Below are 19,809 nucleotides of genomic sequence, written 5' to 3'. Positions count from 1 at the left end.
AGTGTTGAAAGAAATGCTACTTTGAAATTTCTAATGAGTAGTCTTCTAACGTCTGTGTACTTTAAGTGACCTTAAAAGCCTGAATCAAGGTGTCCAAATTTTTTCCAAGCAGGTCCAAACAAATTAATTAAACTAGAAAGTAAAAAGTTTCTTTAAGTGACTCCTTGTCACCAAGTAATGATGATATTCCATCATCACAGACTGATGCAATCAAAGCTCACCTGTCCCTCAGGTGTCTCTTGATACCAGATGATCAGTGGTTAGTTTACTGCCATGTTACTTTCTGCGTAAACATCAGCTGCCTCTGTTCTCCATTAGGGAGCATATGGGAACAATATGTCAGAATGTTTTTGTGGCAAGATCAGGATCTGGATTTTATCTGGATTGTTTTTCAAATTCTGAATAGTTTGACCTTTAACAAATATTTTCAGACCAAGGTATTTCTTATCCTGTGTTCTGAACAATGAACCACTTTAGGCTTTTCTGCACAATGTCATCTCTTTAATCTTCGTCTAGTGTCCTCTAATGTGTTTTTTGAACTCTCACATTTTCAATGGACCTGGACCTGACTGTGGACATGCTGGTCTTAAAGTGTACACCTGATCTCTCCTTCTTTATCCAGAGCCACCATGAGAGTCCTGCTCTTTCTCTCCTCCATCCTCTGTATCTTTGGATCCATCACCTCAGGCTCCACGCTGCCCCCTACAGATCCCCCTCTGATCCCCGGTCACCCGTTTGTGGCCATCTGGAACGCTCCCACTGAGAGATGTCAACAGTTTCACATCCCTCTGGACACTGCAGCCTTCCAGGCGGTGACCACGCCAAACTTAGTCCCGGGTCAGTTCCTCACCATCTTCTATGAGAAACACCTCGGCCTCTACCCTCGAGTGGACACCATCAGAAACAAGGCCGACAACGGAGGAGTCCCTCAGAAAGGTAACCTGACAGAACACCTGGCTAGAGCCAAGAGTCAGATAAGCAAGTATGTTTCCCATGATTCCTCTCCTGGGCTGGCTGTCATAGACTGGGAATCCTGGCGTCCACTTTGGGACCAGAACAGGGCATCCAAGCACATTTATCAAAGGTTATCCGTAGCTCAAGCCAAGAAGATGACTCCATTTTTATCAAGGAAGAAGCTCCTGAAATTTGCAGAGAGGCTCTTCCAGAGCGCCGGGCGAAGCTTCATGGAGAGCACTCTGAGACTTGGTTTAAGAGAGTTCCCAAGTCGCCGCTGGGGCTTCTACCTGTTCCCCGACTGCTACAACTACAACTGGAGGAGGGACGGCTACACGGGGAAGTGCTCTGTGAAAGCCCAGGAGCAGAACAACCAGCTGCTGTGGCTGTGGGAGGGAAGCACCGCCCTGTTCCCCTCCGTGTACCTCCACCTGGGCCTGAGGAACTCCCACAAGGCCACGATGTTTGTCAGCAACAGAGTCCAGGAGGCGGTGAGGGTATCAGAGCTGCCAAAACGTCCGTACACAGTGTCCATCTATATCTACTTCAGACCGATGTACCGAGACCAGACCCTGGAGTTCCTTACGAAGGTAAGCTGGGATGCTAAGTTCAGATCAGTCAGTGGACTTCATATTCCCTGGTTCAGAAAGATTTCTGTTGGTATCTTAGGGCTGACATAGAATAGAAAATACTTTATTTATCCCAAAGGGGAAATCAGGAGGAGTCCCAGCAGCAATCAAGAAAACAAACGTAAGAAAGTGTAAAGAAAGTGCTAAATGGACAATAAGAAAATAGATGCTGACAGTTTGTCCATCATTGTCCAACATTGTCCATCATTATCCAGTCAGCCAGCCTCCACCTCCACAGGGTCCAGGACTGAGCTTCTTCAGCAGTCTGTTCAGTCTCTGTCTCCTTGATCCTGTCTGCTCACAGCAGGTGAAGCTCTTCCAATGTGGTGTTAGTGTCTGGTGTTAGCTCCGTTAGCCATGTCTGTGAATAGCATGATACTACTCTGCCTTCTGGTATTCCCTCTGTTGCTGGGTTAGCACAGCTAGCTCATCCATCTTATTGGAGATAGATCTTACGTTCCCAATAATGATGGATGGAAGGACAGGTCCATGTCATCACTTCTTAGCTCACACCCGAAAACCAGCATGTCTTGTGGGAAAACATCCGGCCTTGCACCAGTTAGCATTGACATGCTACAGGCTTCTAACAGCTGATTTCAGGTGTAAACAATGCAGCCATTGTTACATGTAGGATCTCCAGACAAACACAGGAGCAAAACCAGTAAAAATATCACTGAAGGCAAAACTAGTTTGTTGTCCATGACCAACAAAACAAAAACCATACAAAGTAATGATCAACTCCAAATACAAAGATTAGGATAAAAGAGACTAAAAAGTGACAAGAAGCGGACATTTGAATGTGTCTCTGAGCATCAGCGATGAGCATCTACAGCAAACCTCTGCATGCTTTTTTAAATCTGTAAACATCTTCAAACCTAAAGCAGTAGAGCTCTTCAAAAACAGCCCTTTCCAGGTGACCTTTTTCCCAATGAGACCAGTGATCTCTTCATCTCGAGAGACCTGACCTCTTCAGCCAATGATCACCTTAAATACACAGGTATTGGAGATTATTCAAACACTTCATTTTAAGGTTAATTTCGTCTGATTTCAGAAAGATCTGGTGAGTACGATAGGAGAGTCTGCAGCTCTGGGAGCCGCTGGGGTCATCATGTGGGGAGCAAGCAAAGACTACATCAGCAAGGTGAGCACACCTTCCAGAAGAATCCTCACTGTTTGACTCATTAAACACACGTGCTCTTAATCATTCACACTCTCCCCAGTTACTCTCACTGTGAAATAAATTTTATTTTTCTAAGTGGCTTTACTGGAACTCTTATTTTGGAGCACAGTTCCAGTTATGGTCAGACTTAATGTTTCCCTGCAAAGCCTCGAGGATAGAAATAAAAATTCAAAGTATGAGCAGCTCAGAGGGAGCGTGAAGAAAGCACATAACTTATCATTTCTCTGGCCAGTTTCTTTTGAGCCTGCAGTCATGGCACTATGTATGTGTGTGTGTGTGTGTGTGTGTGTGTGTGTGTGTGTGTGTGTGTGTGTGTGTGTGTGTGTGTGTGTGAGATTCTCTACACAGGTTTTAAAAGGGGGAACACAGATGACGAGGCTTTAGTCAGCAAATAATTCATCAGTGTGTGTTTCCTCTTTAAGGTGGAACTCACGGCAGCCACACGGCACTTTCTGCTTTCCTAACTGTCAAATAATGAAGAACTATGAGGCCTGATCAGCTCATTCTGTGTGAATTTAAGCTTGATAAGTTATGGTTTTTTATTTTTACTAATCCTTTAGTTGAGACTCAAAGTTCTGGGCACTTAACACAGAGGAGTTAAATGTGACTCATGCACAAATAGCCACAAAAAATCTTTTTAGGTGGTTTCAAAATCATTTAAAGCCTGGAAACATGATTTAGGTAACAGTTGGTTTGACTGATTGACTGTTTTTAGCCTTTGGCTGGTGTTTTAGCCTTTTTTTCTGTGTTTTAGCCTTTTTTTCTGTGTTTTGGTCTTTAGCTGGTGTATTAGCCTCTAGCTGGTGTTTTGAACTTTAGCTTATATTTTAACCTTTAGCTAGTATTTTAGTCTTTAGCATGTGTTTTAGCCTCCAGTTTGTGTTTTGGCCAAGGAGCAACATCCGATATAGAAAAATGAAGCCTTTGCAGAAGAAGGATCCACGTGAGGCTGGCTGCAAGAAAAACAGAAGTCAGGTATACACACCCAGCCAAAAAAAAGGCCTTTATAGCATTAAAAAGCATTTTTACAGCCCGGTTCAAAAACAACTTGGGTCTGCAATGCTGATTATATTATCATCACACAGTGGGCCTTTTTTTTATTTTGACTCGGCAGTTTAGAAGTTGTGAGGATCGTTTGATTATCCAGTCATAGGCACAGCTCAGCTTCATTTCATTGTATCAGGAACAGACGGGTGATGTTGCAGAGACTATCTCTATGTTTTATACAGTCAGTGGTTTTAGCCTGTTTCTGGTGTTTTAGCCTTTAGCCTGTATGTTAGCCATTAGCCCGTGTTTTAGCCTTTATCTTGTGCTATGGCCTTCAGCTCATGTTTTAGTCTTTATTCCTTGTTTTAGCCTTTAGCTCATGTTTTAGCCTTAAGACCTTGTTTTAGCCTTCAGCCTTTATTTTAGCTGTTAGACCATGTTTTAGCATTTAGTTTGTGTTTTAGCCTTCAGCTCATGTTTTAGCCTTGAGCCTGTGTTTAGCCTTTTATCAGTTTTAAATCTCTTAGCTCAGCCTTTAGTTTGTGCACTATCTCTGTCCTGTTTAGCTTATTCTTTTTCGTGTGTCCTTTTTCTTTTTGACAGTTCAGCTTCAGTATACAACATTACTACAAAATTACTCCAATACATTGTTTTCCACAGAGAAAAACACAAATTTGACTTCAAAGTAAACTTCTCAGCCAGTGTGGTGTTGCTATACAGACTTTGACGTGCTGTAAATCAATCTGGTCTATCCAGCATGAAAGAGAAGCTGGGAAATAGCATCTAGGATTAACCTAACTTGACGCTGATAATCTCATTTGAAGTTGTGGATTATGATCAGGCATCTTGAAGTGAGACTTTTTCAAGATCACCTTAAAACTTCTTACGGTTCCTTTAACAAAACATTAAACATATCAAAGTTTCTGAATTTGGTTGAGTCTTCAAACTTTAGTTTTTTGTTCTCAGTGAGGCAAAAACTTCTTTTCTACAGCTACCAGCAGGGTGACATTTCAGGCCCAAGATTTAGGTTTTATACATTTTGCAAACGTTGCAGAAAATCTCTACCAAGAGAAGTCGGCCTTTACTTTATCTGACTGGTTTTCTTTCAGGACAGTTTCATATAAATCTTTTTGACCATAGCTCATCTCGAAGGCGTCTCGGTGTCTAACAGTTGTCATTTTAGCTGATGCTAAACATTTGAAGGATACTGGATCCCCTGGTCGGCGCCTCTTCTTGTTTGCATGCGTGCAGCTAAGGGTGTGAAATGTGAAATGTTAGAAAGCTATTTTGAAGCAGGCCGCAGACACCTGTGGCCTCTGTTTCTTATTAGACCTGTGTTGCCTCCGCTCTCATGTAAGAAAAGGATTCAGTTTCCAGCTCTCAAACAAGAAAACCATTATTAACCCTGATTATTCCAGTATTTCATTTCTTTTTCACACTGTTGTTGGCATTTAAAAATGTTTAAGTACATGGTGTTTACTGAACCTCACCTCCTCTCCTCAGGCTACCTGTCAGTCTCTCTCCAAGTACCTGGAGTCCACCCTGAACCCTTACATCGCTAACGTGACGGCAGCCGCCATCCTCTGCAGCGACGTCTTGTGTCAGGGGAAAGGTCGCTGTGTCAGGAAGAAGTACGACTCTGCTCACTACCTGCACCTGAACCCTGCCCACTTCTTTGTCACCAAGGCTAACAGGAAGTACGTAGCCACTGGTCTTCCATCTGCTGCGGATCTGAAGACGTGGGCTGAAAACTTCTCCTGTCAGTGCTACGAGGGATCGAGATGTTCAGGGAAGTTACTGCATCCAACCAAAGTCAGAGAAATCTGGGTTTGATCTGTGTCCTCAGAGGGCCTTGCTGTGTTTATGAAAGTGTTGAATAATGATGCTTTAATGTGACAGACTTAAATAAATTAGAAATAAATTCTTGATTTAAACCTGTTTTTGTTTTATTTGGGGTGTCATTCATTGTACGCTTCCAGAGCTGAAATGGCCTCGAGACAAGACAAAACCACCACGTAAGGACACCAGCAAGTCCAAACCAGGGCAGATCTAAGTTGACAAAGAGTCCGAGAACAGTCTGTACCAAGGAGGATTATTAAACCCAAAGAGATTGATGACTGGCGAGTACACTTTTCTGGCTGGATGTAGCTGATTTGTACTTTTAATCATCTCAGATGTTTTGACTTGTTATAGCGAGACAAAAGCTCAGGTAATGTTTGTAACATCTTTGACAGATCATCTCTGATTTAGGTGTGTCAGTTAAACAGCAACTAAAACACCAAGGACCTGGCAAACATAAATTAATCACAGTCAGAAAGTTTCTCCAAGTCTCCACCGTCTGTGAGCAGGAATTTAGAGCTTTAGGGCAAAACGTGAAACAAGAGAAGTCAAAAAAGAGCAGAAGTGAATAAGCCCATAAACCAGCTCATTCAGACACCGCCCTGGCAGAAAGACATGCTTTTAAAAACATCTGGCTTACATCACTAAATTCATGTTTAACCATTGCTGACAGCCTGAAGTGGAGACAAATAATGCTGTCAAATCCTAATTTATTTTTCAAGTTTAAAAAAAAAGAGAAAGGATTTGAATCACCTGGTTAAAGTGAAAACTTCCAAAATTAACCAAATCTGATAAATCACATGCTGTTTTGTCCATAGTTAAACTGCCACGGTGTCTTCCTGCTTCATGCTCTAATGGAAAATAACAACACTTTCTGAATTTCTGGTTGACTCAGCTGAAAAGTCAAAGGTAAAATGTGTTCTGTGTCAAAAAGAATTAAAGGTCCCATATCCTGCTCCTTTTCTGCAGTTTAATATGGATCATTTATGTTTTCATTAACTGGTAGTAACATGTTTTGGTCCAAAAAGCCAATAAATCAAGCACAGCAGCATTGTTTCCAGGCTCTCATAGCCCCTCTGTTCAGAACGCTCTGATTTAGTGGGCGTGGCCTTCATATGTAAATGAGCCACCGCTGATACCGCCCGCTCTTCAGCGTCACTGAGAGCGGCGCCATGAGCTCCGAGTGCACAATGTTTAGAAAACAGCGAAGCTCGTTTACCGTAACATTAAAGGCTGAAACAACAGGCTAACTGCAGCTAAAGTTAGCATCCTGAAGCTAACACAGAGACAGGGGGGACACTGACGAAAAGCTCTTCCATCTGCTCCACAGCACACAGCATTTAAAATACTCACATTTCTAGGGTCCCAGGTTTGTTGGTGGATGGTTGGTAACGCGCCTGGATTCAGGGCGGGGAGGGGGTTCGGGGGTATCTGCTCCGGTGGACCAATCAAGTCAGACTTGTTCCTGATTGGTCAAAAAAGGGAATCGCTGACGTCGACAAATCCCCAAAATCCAAACAGCTCATTTTAGGTCAGGGTTTTACATTCACAAGCTCTACTAAGTTAAGGTTTTGTCATTAAATATCACATTTTGTGGGCTGGGAGAAAAGCCAAAGACACACAAATTTCACTAAAAGTGATTTTTGCATAATATGAGACTTTTTACCGTCAACAAAGGTCAACAGTTTTCTGTGTTGACATTTCGATGCACCCTTGTGTTACTCAGTGCATCTGCACATGCACGAGACTAAAAACCACAGAAAACCACATCAGATACAACAAGATAATGATCTCAGCCTGATGAAGGATACGAGCCTAAACATGCTAGACTGAAAATAAAAGCTGTTATTTGCAGAGCAGGTTGAGTTTGGACTTTCTTAATGCTGAATAAACATAAGCAGAAACTTCATCATGTGGCTTTATTTACGTCTACCATCTGCTAGTCTGTTTTTGGATCCAGCTGTTTTGGGTAAACTGATTGGATTAAAGCCATTGAATGAGGTCAAACTTTAAAATCAGGGAGTTCAACAGAAACCATCAGTTTGTGCCCTGATTCCAGACTGGATTTCAGGGACTGAGTGCAAAAAACATTTTAACTGATCAAACAAAACAACATTTTTACAATGATGCAGACTGTTGTAGACTCTTAAATATCTTACACTTGGATGCTGTATTTTTGTGACATATAATATGTCATTGAAACTCTAGACTGGATAGATCCATAGATTGATAGACATTGATTATCACTGCAATGAGTTTAACAAAAGTGGATGGCAGTCTGTCAGAGCAAAAAGCTGTTTAATACTTAAAACTTAAAAACTACAGATGCACTAAACTGATCCTGGTATTGGGTATTGGTTTTATGCAGAATCAACAAGTTAGATCAGAAATCAGTGAGTAGAAGCCTTTGCACACCAAAGGCAACGCAAATACACGGCATGAAATTGCAAAAAATTTTGGAGGCATCATATTCAATCGCCACAGCCAGTCTTCTCCGAACTATGTCTTTGTAATCATTGTCCTTTGTCATAAAGACCTGGGTGCTGGGACACAAACACGATCACTGTTGAATGTTAGTAAAACTTTGGAAAAGTCGACCTTGCTCCGAAAAAAAGCAGCAATTTTGCTCAGCAGAAGAACATTGCTGGTGTGAAAGCTTGCATTGAAGAACAGTATTTTCGAAAAAAAAAAAAAAAAAAGTGCAAAATATTGGCGCGAAAAATTTGCGTCTGGTGTGCAAAGAGGTTTAGGGTTATATATCTGTGGGAAAGCTCTATTCAGTTCAGTTCTATTCTCTTCTGTGTTTACAGATCTGTGCATTTTTGCTTGAAAGAGACAAAATCTATTACAGGAAGAACAGCTGCTCAGGAGTTTGGAGGTATTTCACGTTTGTTTCTACGGTGGCTGGTAGGTGTCAGTCAATTTGCAAAAGCAAAAACACAAATGCAAGCGCAAAAACCGAATGCAAACGCCACAACGGAAGTGCAGCCTCAATGGAAGATAAGACAACAGTTTTCCTAATGGACACAGAAAAGTTGTGAAAGTAAGTAGATGATTGTTTTCTTTTTTTATCTTCAGCTATGACAAGTATAGCGTTAATGCTAACATTATTGATTCATAAAGCCAAATATACTAAGTTAAAAAAAGAATACTCATTTACTTACTCATTACTTCTGCAACTTTTCTGTGTCCTTTGGGATGACTAACCTTTTAACTCCCGTTGTGGCCGTACTTCCATTGTGTTGTTGCTTTTTGCATAAGTGTTTTTGCCCCTGCCCTCTAACCCTAACCTTGCAAATCATCTGATACCCACTGGCCACCGTATATTTCACCAACAACTCTGACAATAACTTGTAAAATGAGTAAGTTTATTCAATTGTTGAAATAAAAAATGTTGGACTAAAGTTGCCAAAACAAGTTTCTCTGCATCATTATCACTTTAAGGAACAGAGAATGTTAAATTAGTATTGGTGTCAGATTAGATCAGTATCGAAATTGGCCAGTCGACTTTGAAAGTTAGATCAATGCATCCCTTACTAAAACAATGTTTGAACTAGTGTTGTCAGGGGATTAAAAATTAATCTAATTAATTACAGGATTTAGAATTAATTGATCGAATTAATTGTATTTTAATCTCATATCTGCTTAAGGTCCCCAAATAAAGAATTTGAATTCTAGGACATTACAAAATTGTAGAGCAAGACTAAACAAATAAATACATGAAGAAGTGAAGATTTGTAAATCCACATGTTCGATTCGATTGCAACCATTTACTGCGTCTACAGGAATAAATTATGTTCATGCTCGTTAACTACTGTGGGTGAGAAGGGTGCGCTCTTCCAACGAGAGCTCAGCATGGATATGAGGAGAAGATGTGAGATGACAGAGACATAGCGAGACACTACAAGTCAGAAAAGTTCAGGCAGCTCATGCTCCAACTGAGGATGTGTCGCGGTAGTTCAGAGAGAAAGAGCGGTGCGATTGTGAAAAAAGACGACAGAGATCATGGAGAGGATCAAAGGATTGAGTGTTTTTTTTTTTTTTTGGATCAAAAACAGGAAAAGAGACATAAAAGAAGAGAGTCTACTCTTCTTAGGTAGTTTTGGTGTTTACATCGGCATAGAAAACAATTTTATTTGGGTCTCTAAAGATCGTTTGATGAGTTTATTGTGTTAATTTTTGTGTGTGATTAATTAATCTACAAGACTACGACAAGACTACGACAATGTGTAAGCCCTAGTTTGAACATAAAAAAAGTTGAAAACAAGCAGGCACACACTCATACACACAAAATAGGAAGATATGTGGCACATGAGAAATACTGTACAGTAGGTTTTAAGTCTGTATGGTTGTGATTTAAAGCGCCTGCGTGCAAATGTTTAAGCATTTTGTGGCTGGGGTGCTATGTGCCTCTGAGGATGCTGTGAGCTCTCCTGAGGCTGCAGGCTGTATGGTTTCAAAATATTTCCCAATCTAGGATCTGATGCAAGAGAATAGTTGTGGTGAAGTACAGCTCATATGAGGAAAACCTGTCTTACTCGTTCTGCAGCAAATATTCATGATAAGTGACACGTTTGACTCCCATAGAAGAGAAAAATGGCTACTGGAGAGTCAGGATCAGGTGGATTGCAAGACCAAGGAAAGCTGGATTACTCAATCCTTGATGGCAAAACTGGGGAGATTCCCAACTTGGGTTAATTTCATTCTGATTATGTAAAGGTAAACCTCCCCCTGTCACCCTGTGTTGACATTAAACTGTTTTCTGACAGAAAGCAGAAGTTGGTGATGATTTGTGATGGGTCAAACCAGTGACTCACCTCACGGTAAACTTCCTTCAACTCCGCACACCTCCATCCATCCACAGCTGACCAAGTTCAAACTCTCACTGCATTCTTTGCGTGTCTGGACAGAGCAGAAGGATATGAGCCACACTCGTGTCCACACATTGTCCTCATCCCGGAGCTTCCTCAGATATCTTCCTCCAGGCGAGGAGGAGGAGAAGGAGGAGGGGAGCTCATCCTCGGCCTGGAACACATCAGGGCGTCCCGATAAATAACACAACACCTCGGGCCTGCAAATCATTCTGCTCTGACATGTTTCCACACGTGTGCTGTGCCTCATGTCATCCAAGCTCCTGCAACAGCGTATTTAAAGAGGAGCTATCTTGACTCTCAGAGGAGAGAGGGTTGGCGTTTATGACGGACAGGTAGTAATTTCACGACCCCGGCGAGGAAGCAGATTGGACGGGAAGGAAGTTGGACCACAACAGCAGGTTGGTGCTGAGTTTATACAGTCGGTTCAAAGGTTTATTGTTGTTTTAACGCTGAACATTACGAGGCTCACCCTAACACCTGGACGAGAGTGTGGTTTCTTTCTTAAAGTGACAGAAATCATAAAGCTGTCAGGCTGTAACCTGCCCAGAGACAAAGACACTGCCATGAGATCCAGTGACCTCACTAAACGCTGTGTTAGTGTGTAAAACTATCACTCATTACTTTAACAGCGAGGCCTGCTTTTATTGGGTTAAAGCTTCTCAGGCAGCACAACAGGTGAATGAAAATGTAATCACTTGGATCGACAGGTGCATGGATATGGTTGTAAAAAGAGAAGCAGCAGGAAGCTGAAGTCTATAAAGAAGAGATATGACTATAGGAGACGTGCTGAAATCTCACTATAAATAGATGTAAATGTGTCTGTAGCATCTTCAGTGTGTCTGGTTTCTGTTGCTCCAGCTGCTCTTTGATGCCCCGCTCTGAGTGTAGATTTCATCAGATTAATGACAAAACAAACATCCAAACATCAAATGAAGCATTGGTGTTTACCATTTCTGCCATTAAAGTGAGTTAAACCATTTGTCTAAGTTAAAATCTACATCCCTGGTGAGCTGGGTGATAGCTCTTACATGGTTCTTACAGCTCAAGCCAAGTTAAATTTAAGACTATTAAAGACTTTTTTGAGGCCGTTTGAAATCAAATTTAAGACCAAGTTGACAACGAACCACAATTGAAACAAACAAAAAAAAACAAATAAAAACACCACATGATTTACCTGCGTGAGAGGCCATTTTACCCCAATGTCTATTTTAAATAAAACATCACTTTTTGTCTTCTTTTTAACCCCATTTTTACAGCTTTATGCCTATTTTGGCCCCCATTCATCATTTTTTAGCCACTGTCAGAAACATTTTTGTAATTTTTACATGTTTTTTGAAAATTAATACCAAATTTAAATCCCAATTTTGCCGCCAAAAACAATTTCCTAAGCTACTTTTGGATTTTTTTGCAAATTTTTCCCTTTTTTTTTTTTTTTTTTTTTCAATTTCATACCTACTTTGCACCTATTTATTATCCTTTTTCCACTTTCATAACATTTTTTGCCCAGTTTTTGCAATTCTTATCCCCATTTTGACCTTTATTCATACACTTTGTCCCACTTTTGGACCATTTTTTATCTTTTTAAGCCTGTTTTTATACCTTTATTCCTATTTTGCCCCCATTATTTTTTTTTTTTTGACCACTGTCAGAAACATTTTTGGAATTTTTACATGTTTTCTGTCATTTAATTTCAAATTTAATTTCCAAGTTTGCTGCCATAATCAATTTTCCTAAGCCACTTTTGGTATTAATTTTTTTTCCTAATTTTTTCACCTTTTTTTCCCTCTCCAGGCACTGTAGTTAAAACCGAGGCATGCGTCTGCTCTGAAAGATCCTGGTGCAGCCACACCACTGCTTTGTTAGTTCTGCTTTTGTGATTGCACGATGTTGCCATGACAATAAACCAGTGAATTCTTTTTGAAAAATAGATACATTTTGCTGAATATTTTTTTAATTCAATCCAACATAAATCTTATTAATGTGGTTAAATTTTTAAGACTTTTGAAAATTGGATTTAAGACATTTTAATGCCAATTAAGGCCTTATTTTTAGAATTATGAATTCAATGCCTTTTAAGACTTTTCAAGGATCCGCGGGGACCCTGTCTTATGATAGGCACACCTTCAATCTGAAGAGCCTGCTATTTTCTGGCTTTTTTAGGCATTTATTGGTCAGAACAGGGCAGGAAACTTGGGGAAAGAGCCACGTCAGGTTCGAACCAGGTCGCCTGCTCCAGAGGTTGGCCTCACAGGACATGCAACCTCAAAAACCAGGTCATACTGCTCTTCTAGTCCTGGCTTTTCAAGCATGCACATAACAGAAGAGGCTGTGGCATTCCACTTGTGCATGTGGAAGAGCAGGGACTACTAACTACCATCTCACTGCATGTAAATAGTTAATTATTCTGGTGAAATCATTTGTACAAATGAGTCCTGGTGGAATGAGAGAAAGACAGTGAAATGCTCAGGTTGGGCTTTTATCCCCCCAAAAAGCCAAGCACAGGTGATTCAGGTCAGCATCTTTGATCAAAAACAAGATAAAGAGGAGTTAAACAACAATACTCAAGAGAATTGAAAAAGAAAGTGTTTCTTTTCATTCTGTTTTCCTTTGTTGATGTAAATTTGGACTTAAGGGTTGCTTTGCCTATCGTCTTTCTGTAAAAGAATTTCCTTATTTTTGCAAAGCTAAAGGCATGCTAGCCTTATTTTTAGTTATCTGATCAGGTGTTTATTTAATCATTGTGTGAGTGAAGGGGCAGATACCATAAGATTTTTTCTTCTCTCTGCTCCTTTTCATTCATTTTGAGACTTATTTTGTTTTTGTTTGGTTTTTTTTGTATTGTTTCTGTAGAAGTAAACAGGGAGGTTGACCCTCAAACGGCGGTGTTAGAGACCGCCAACCCTTTGCCTGAGGGATACCACCAACAGGCCAACTCCAAAACAGACAAAAATGAGCAAAAAAGCGTCATAAGATACTTTGCTGATGTGGAGAAATCCTATGCTTTTGTTTTACTATCCTTTCTAAATGAATCTGCCAATCCTGGTTTAGTTGATATCCTTGTTACGTTATTTCGGGTCTTGGCAAAAAAAAAACGGCAAAAAACACATTTTGAAAACAGATCCCACATTTTCTTTTCACAAAGTTTTATATGAACCCAAACCTCTATTTTTGTTTCTTTTTATACAAGGATGAATGAAGTATACAGTTTTTGAATTTGTAAGGCATTTTGCAACCCAACAATCAGTGTTTCCCAGCCTTAGAGGAGGTTTAACCCGCACTTTGAGAACCACTGAGCTAAAGAGGCCAAAACACTTTTTTGAGCCAGATTTCAACATATTTTGCTAAAAAGGGCATTTAAACACTGAATCCAATGGAGGATTCTTTGCTTTTGGGGGGTCCCTCAAGTGGACACTCAAGGAACTGCAGCTTTGTGCAGTTCTGCTTTGACTTCCTTTGACCATAGGCTCAGTTTAAACCCCAAAAATATGCTTTTTTTTCTCCCTGTCTAGCTTAAAAATTGAGATAATCTATCCAATTTGTTATATGTGTAAATACTTATAAAAGTGGAACAAATATTTTTAATATAAACTCTAGAGTTAAAAAAATGCAGCCAATGTAAAACAAACAAATAGCAAAATACAAACACAAATACATACAGGTTTAAGAAAGCTGTCAAAGACAATTATTCCAACACGGTGAGCTCCATCTTCAGGCTTTATAATGCCTCTTGAGCAACCAGTGCTGAAAACTTGAGTAACTTTAATCAGACATGAGCATTAGCTAACTGACATTAGCACAGCATGCTACTCTGTCTTTGTTTTCTTCCTGAAGCTGCAGAGGATTTTCTAAAAGAACACACTTGTTGTGGTTTTGTCTCCTGAACAGTTCCAGTTTCAGTCAGTTAAGGCAGAAAAACAGTTTCTTCAGAATCCTAACAGCTACGTTTATTGCAGCGAACGGGAAGTGAGGCTGCTGATGCCTCATACCTCGACAATTATAGAGTCAGCTTCTCTCCGTCAGGATATGAAAAACACATAAATCTCTTTTAAGTGAAGACATGTGGTGTTAAATCACTGCTGAAGAAGTTTCTCTTTGTTTTAACTTGATCTGAAGGTTCCTCTGAACTCTTCAGCAGGAAGAGAGGGATATGTAGAGGTGAATTCTCAAAACACACACACACACAAAACCAAACAGTAAGAAAGAAACAAAAAAGCTGAATGCATGACTTTGAGTGTTCAATTTATTTGTGGAATGGAGTGGACACAGGCCCTTAAACTTTAAAACGAATTACAGCTTTATAAAGGTTAACATAGGATATTTAAGGTTATCATGAACCCTAAAGGTTTAAATGCACCATTTAATTTTTTTTAAAGTACCCTCATGCTAACTTTAGCACTTCCTACCTAAAGATTACCTACAGATCATTTAAGTGAATAAATAGAAAATAATTGACCTCATAATATTAAAATAAATACATAGATAAACAATAAATAGAATAACATATAAAAAGAAATACAGGGAAAATATTTCTTCACAAAAGGGGGGGGGGGGGGGGGGGTGACCTAATACCAATAAATGAATAATCTAAATAATTAAGAAAAAAAAGAAACACAAATAACCCCCCAAAAAACAAACAAAAAAAAGGAAAAAAAAAGAAGAAAAAAAGCACGATTTAAAAATAATAAAATAAGTTAATAAATAAATAGATAATTCAAAGAAATATAAAAAATTCTAAAAAGTAAATGGGAGATCTCATTAAATATCAAATAAAAAAATAAAAAAATAGATCAGTAAAATAAACATATTTCATGATAACTGAAAATGGATTAAAGAAAAAATCAGCAGGAATCACGAAATTACTTGAAAAATCACAATAAATATCAAATAGAAATGTTTTTCTTTATTTTAAAAATATTACTTTACTATCTTTTTACTTATGTATTTATTTTTTTAGGTCAAGTCTCCTAATTTTTTTTTTTTCCTGGCATAAACAAGTTTCCATACCAAACTAATTGAACTGTCAAAAAATGAAGCCAAGCTTTAAATGCAAAAAAACTGCAGTTCATTAAGTGGCCACTTGAGGCTGTATTCAAAAACAGCTCAAAGTTTATGGACTGCAGGGGGAAAGGATTATTTCTATTGGTCTGTTTTGATCATTATATGAAGTGAAGATGTGGTTTGAGGAGCAACTGATTTGACTGACAGATGGAGGAGGTGTAGCTGTTTGTCAAATATTTATCATCGTTTTCAGGTCTCTCCAGAAACCAATGGGTTTCATTAAGACTGTTTTTATATGATTGTCTCAGTGGAAGATAATTGACTGAAATTAGTGTGACAAACATTTGAACTGAGTCGCCATTTCTTCATTAGTAAGAGCAGCAGAGTACCAGCCTGAATCTTCTGACCGTGCTTGTTTCCTTCCTCAGATCAGTAAACTGTTTCAGAAATGGGCCCAGTCAAACTGCTCCATGACACACAGAGAATCTTCATCATCCTCATCATCATGTTGGCCCTGCTGGGCTCCAGCCGGGCCTTACCGTGGACAGATCCTCCTATAAGCCCTGAACAGCCCTTCCTCTTCATGTGGAACGCACCGACCGAGCTGTGCGAAACCCGCTTCGGTATGCCCCTCGACCTTTCCTACTTTGACTACGTCAGCAGCACCCTGAAGACGGCGACAGACCAGAGCATCTCCATATTCTACACCGACCGCTTTGGCACGTTCCCCTATGTCAACGAAGACACCGGGGATGTTTACGAGGAAGGCCTGCCGCACCTGGTGGACATGGAGGAGCACCACGAACAGGCTGAGGAGGACATCGAGTTCTACATCCCTCGAGACGGGCCGGGCCTGGCTGTGCTGGACTTTGAGGAGTGGAGGCCACAGTGGGCGAGGAACTGGGGCAGCAAAGACATCTACCGACAGATTTCCATCGAAACAGTCCAGGAAAAGAACCCGAACATGTCCCTGGACAGGGTCGAAACACGTGCCAAGAATCTGTTTGAGCGAGGAGCTAAGAAGTATTTCCTCAAATCCATCAGGATTGGGAAGAGGATGAGGCCCAACAGACTCTGGGGTTACTACCTCTACCCCGACTGCTACAACTACGACTACAACCAGGACATGTTGGGATTCACCGGAGAGTGTCCCCCCATCGAGCTGGACAGAAACGACGAGCTGACGTGGCTCTGGGAGGAGTCCACAGCTCTGTTTCCATCCATTTACCTGGAGCTGGTGCTCAGAGACTCCCAGCAGGCTCGGCTGTTCGTACGCCACCGGATGCAGGAAGCCATGAGGGTGTCCACGCTGCCAGACGGCCACCACTCCACGCCTGTGTACGCCTACATCCGCCCTGTGTACAAAGACAGCGTTGATGACTACATGTCAGAGGTCAGAGCTTTTGTTTCCACCCAGTGATGAATTTTTAAGTTTTATCAACGAACCACCTGTAACAGACAACTTTTTCCCGCTCTGACTGTCTAACGTCTTAAATCTTTGTAGTTTGATCTGGTGAACACCATCGGAGAAGCTGCAGCTCTCGGTGCTGCTGGAGTTGTTTCCTGGGGGGACATGGACCTCACGGACACAGAGGTAAAATCAGACGACCATAACGCAGCAAACACTTGAATCTGATGATGCATTTGTCTCCTTTTTGACAAAAATATTTCATTTACTTGAAAGTTGACTTAAATTGATAACCCCCTTTTCTTAACACCCTGCAGGACTCCTGCTACGACGCTCGGCGCCACCTGGAACAGGTCATGAACCCGTACATCCTGAACGTCACCACGGCCTCGCGGCTCTGCAGCAGAGCGCTGTGTCAAAGCCAAGGTCGCTGCATAAGGAAGAACTGGAACGAGGACGTCTACCTCCATCTTGATCCTCGCCGTTACACGATCCAGCAGCAGCGTCGCGGCGGCCCGCTGACCGTGAGAGGTGAACTCTCACAGGATGACATCAACTCGTTCGACCGGAGCTTTGACTGCATGTGTTACAGTAAGACGCCGTGCAGGTCGGTGCTGCAGATCAACTTCCTCCCAGACGCCGTGGCAACCACGAGGAATCAAGGTGCTGAGAGGCCACGCCCCTTTCTGTTGACTGTTTTACTGCTCTGTGTGACATTTGTCATCATGGGAAGGAGTTAGGGGAGTTCCTGACTGTGAAAAAGTTTTCATTTTAGGATGTTATTTTGATCATAGCTGTCTTATTCTGAAGACGGTTCATTTTCCTACCAGCGTGACCGGCGTCATGTTGTTACTGAAGCACAAACTGATCTTTAACTTCACCCTTTTTACTGTTCTTTCTGTGCCTGTGCTTTAACAGGAAGTTTTTTTATAAAAAGAATCAGATCCTGCTGTCTTACAGTCCTCACATTTACATTTTCTGCTGTTAAAACTGTCTTCCTGCTGAGAAGCTTTCCAGCCCATTGACGTATTTTCTTTTTTCACATTATCTTATTTCATAGCTATAATTTTATTGTAAAATTGTTGTAAAAAGTCCGTGCATTTCATGTGTCTATTTATCTCTTTTATGTACAACTTGTTACAAAAAGAAGTCTCAAAAAGAGTTTAATAAAATGGTTTGAATTAAACTTACTTGAGCAGAGCTTTTTATTCAAGAGCAGTTTTACGATCAGACTTTTAGTTGTGCCCACACCTTAGAGATTTTAATATGACCAATCATTTATCATTAATTCAACAACATTTATTTTCCTACACATCTTATTTCACATCCACAAATATCATTAAAAAACAAACTTGATTTTTACAAAATATCCAGAAAATAAAAACTGAACCGTGCTGTATTTTCAAGGTTATCTAATTTATCAGAGAAATTTTATTACACTGCAAAAAATAAATCCAAGCAGTGTTTTTTTTAAATATATTTCTTGATAAATTGTCTTATTATACTTGATATGAGCCACATCAGACCGACCAGTCCAGACATATATTTCAAGTAATCAAAAGACAAAAATGAGGTCTGAATTGATGTTACGAGTACAAAATAATCAAAGCAATTCAGATCTCGTTTTTGTCTTTTAATATCTTGAATTAAGAAGTTTTTCTAGACTGGTCAGGTGGATGTGGCTCAAATTAAGTCTGAAGACAAGTTTTTACTGAAATACTACACTTACACTTGATAAGATTTCAGTTTTTGTAGTGCATCATGGGCAATATTTTTCTTTTACACCAACAAATTTGTAGTCTGGTGAATTTTGTGGATCAAATTAAATGTAGTAATTACAACAACAATCAATATGACGTCTTTTTATTTTGTTTAAATTCTTGTTTTTATTATTTATGTATTTGTGTTTAATTTGTTCCAATCTTTTTTTTAAGGAATCTTTTTTTTTCCTTTTTCTATTTTTTTTAATTTATCTCTAAAAGTTTTTATTACTTCTCTTGGTTAGTAACTGAGTTTTTTTTAACCCCTTTATTTTTTCTTTCACAAGAGTTTTTTTTTTTTTTTTTAAATATTTGATTTTGGTCAGAAAGTTACTGGCATGTTCACTCCAGTGGACTACATGTGCCTAAGCATTCAACACAAAACAATAAAAACTTCATAAAAAAAAGATTTCAACTGTATTTTTTTTTTGTGTAATTCATGAAAAATTATTTCTTTTAATGCCTCACAAAACATTTAAACAAAACAAAAAGATAAAATAAAAGTGAATAAAAATTTGTGTTGGACAGTTACTTGATATTGCATGACGTCCTTTTCACATTTTTAATTTTCTGCTAATTTAAAACAAAATGTTCCAGATTAAAAGAAAAATACATCATTTTGTTTTACCTCTTTTGGAATAGACAAACTGACAGGACATGCCAGCAGGGGTCCACAAGTGTCACACTTTGATAACATTTGCTTCCTCTCGTGTTCACTGTAAAGCTGTGATGCTGTTTTCTTGCACAAAACGAGTAGTTGGTTCATTTTTTGGTCAGTATAAACGACACAATCCTCGGGTGAGCGCAAAGTTTTCTACCTGTTAAAGCTTGTAGATGTGTTCATTTTGTCTCGCATATCAGCTCCAGCTGCACTGCAGGTTGTTGTCCTGCAGAGGGAGGTAGAGCTCCATCTGTCCTCACTGAGACTGAAAGGCCCAAATTTTACTGTAAAGAGAATGAGACAAATAAACAAATTCACTCGTCTTTTTTACATGAATCACTGAGTCACTAAAGTACAGTGAAAACTTGGAGGCTGTGGAAACAAAATCTGGAGCTGATGGAAGGATAAACAAATATTTTTTTGCCCTGAGCTTTGTTTTAAAGGCTTCACATCCTCACAACTCATAAAAATGTCTCCTCTGTTTTTAATTTGCACAAACTGACTCCATGTGTGCGTGTG

The 19,809-nt window shown here is 39.9% G+C and overlaps 2 protein-coding genes across 2 annotated transcripts; both read left to right on the top strand.

Moving 5' to 3' along the window:
* Positions 1–629: 629 nt before the first annotated feature.
* LOC141796640 (hyaluronidase-1-like) lies at positions 630–5,583 on the top strand. The gene is made up of 3 exons (XM_074677867.1): positions 630–1,544; positions 2,635–2,724; positions 5,254–5,583. The coding sequence occupies exons 1-3, from the start codon at positions 630–632 to the stop codon at positions 5,581–5,583; spliced, it is 1,335 nt and encodes a 444-aa protein (XP_074533968.1).
* Positions 5,584–15,909: 10,326 nt separating this feature from the next.
* On the top strand, positions 15,910–17,609 carry LOC141796639 (hyaluronidase PH-20-like). Its single transcript, XM_074677866.1, has 3 exons — positions 15,910–16,854; positions 16,966–17,055; positions 17,187–17,609. The coding sequence occupies exons 1-3, from the start codon at positions 15,910–15,912 to the stop codon at positions 17,607–17,609; spliced, it is 1,458 nt and encodes a 485-aa protein (XP_074533967.1).
* The last annotated feature ends 2,200 nt before the right edge of the window (positions 17,610–19,809 follow it).

This window comes from Halichoeres trimaculatus, unplaced genomic scaffold, assembly GCF_033239565.1.
Source record: "Halichoeres trimaculatus isolate MK-OKI-2021-1 unplaced genomic scaffold, fHalTri1.1 fHalTri1_scaffold_10, whole genome shotgun sequence".
In the NCBI taxonomy this organism is placed as follows: domain Eukaryota; kingdom Metazoa; phylum Chordata; class Actinopteri; order Labriformes; family Labridae; genus Halichoeres; species Halichoeres trimaculatus.
This window is presented reverse-complemented; position numbering and strand designations above follow the sequence as displayed.

What these genes read in the sequence shown, in the direction of transcription:
- LOC141796640 (XM_074677867.1), top strand. Translation starts at nt 630, where the DNA reads ATGAGAGTCCTGCTCTTTCTCTCCTCCATCCTCTGTATCTTTGGATCC. An exon ending in CCCTGGAGTTCCTTACGAAG is followed by an intron (nt 1,545 to 2,634) that starts GTAAGCTGGGAT and finishes GTCTGATTTCAG; the next exon opens with AAAGATCTGGTGAGTACGAT. An exon ending in GCAAAGACTACATCAGCAAG is followed by an intron (nt 2,725 to 5,253) that starts GTGAGCACACCT and finishes TCCTCTCCTCAG; the next exon opens with GCTACCTGTCAGTCTCTCTC.
- LOC141796639 (XM_074677866.1), top strand. Translation starts at nt 15,910, where the DNA reads ATGGGCCCAGTCAAACTGCTCCATGACACACAGAGAATCTTCATCATC. An exon ending in TTGATGACTACATGTCAGAG is followed by an intron (nt 16,855 to 16,965) that starts GTCAGAGCTTTT and finishes AAATCTTTGTAG; the next exon opens with TTTGATCTGGTGAACACCAT. An exon ending in TGGACCTCACGGACACAGAG is followed by an intron (nt 17,056 to 17,186) that starts GTAAAATCAGAC and finishes AACACCCTGCAG; the next exon opens with GACTCCTGCTACGACGCTCG.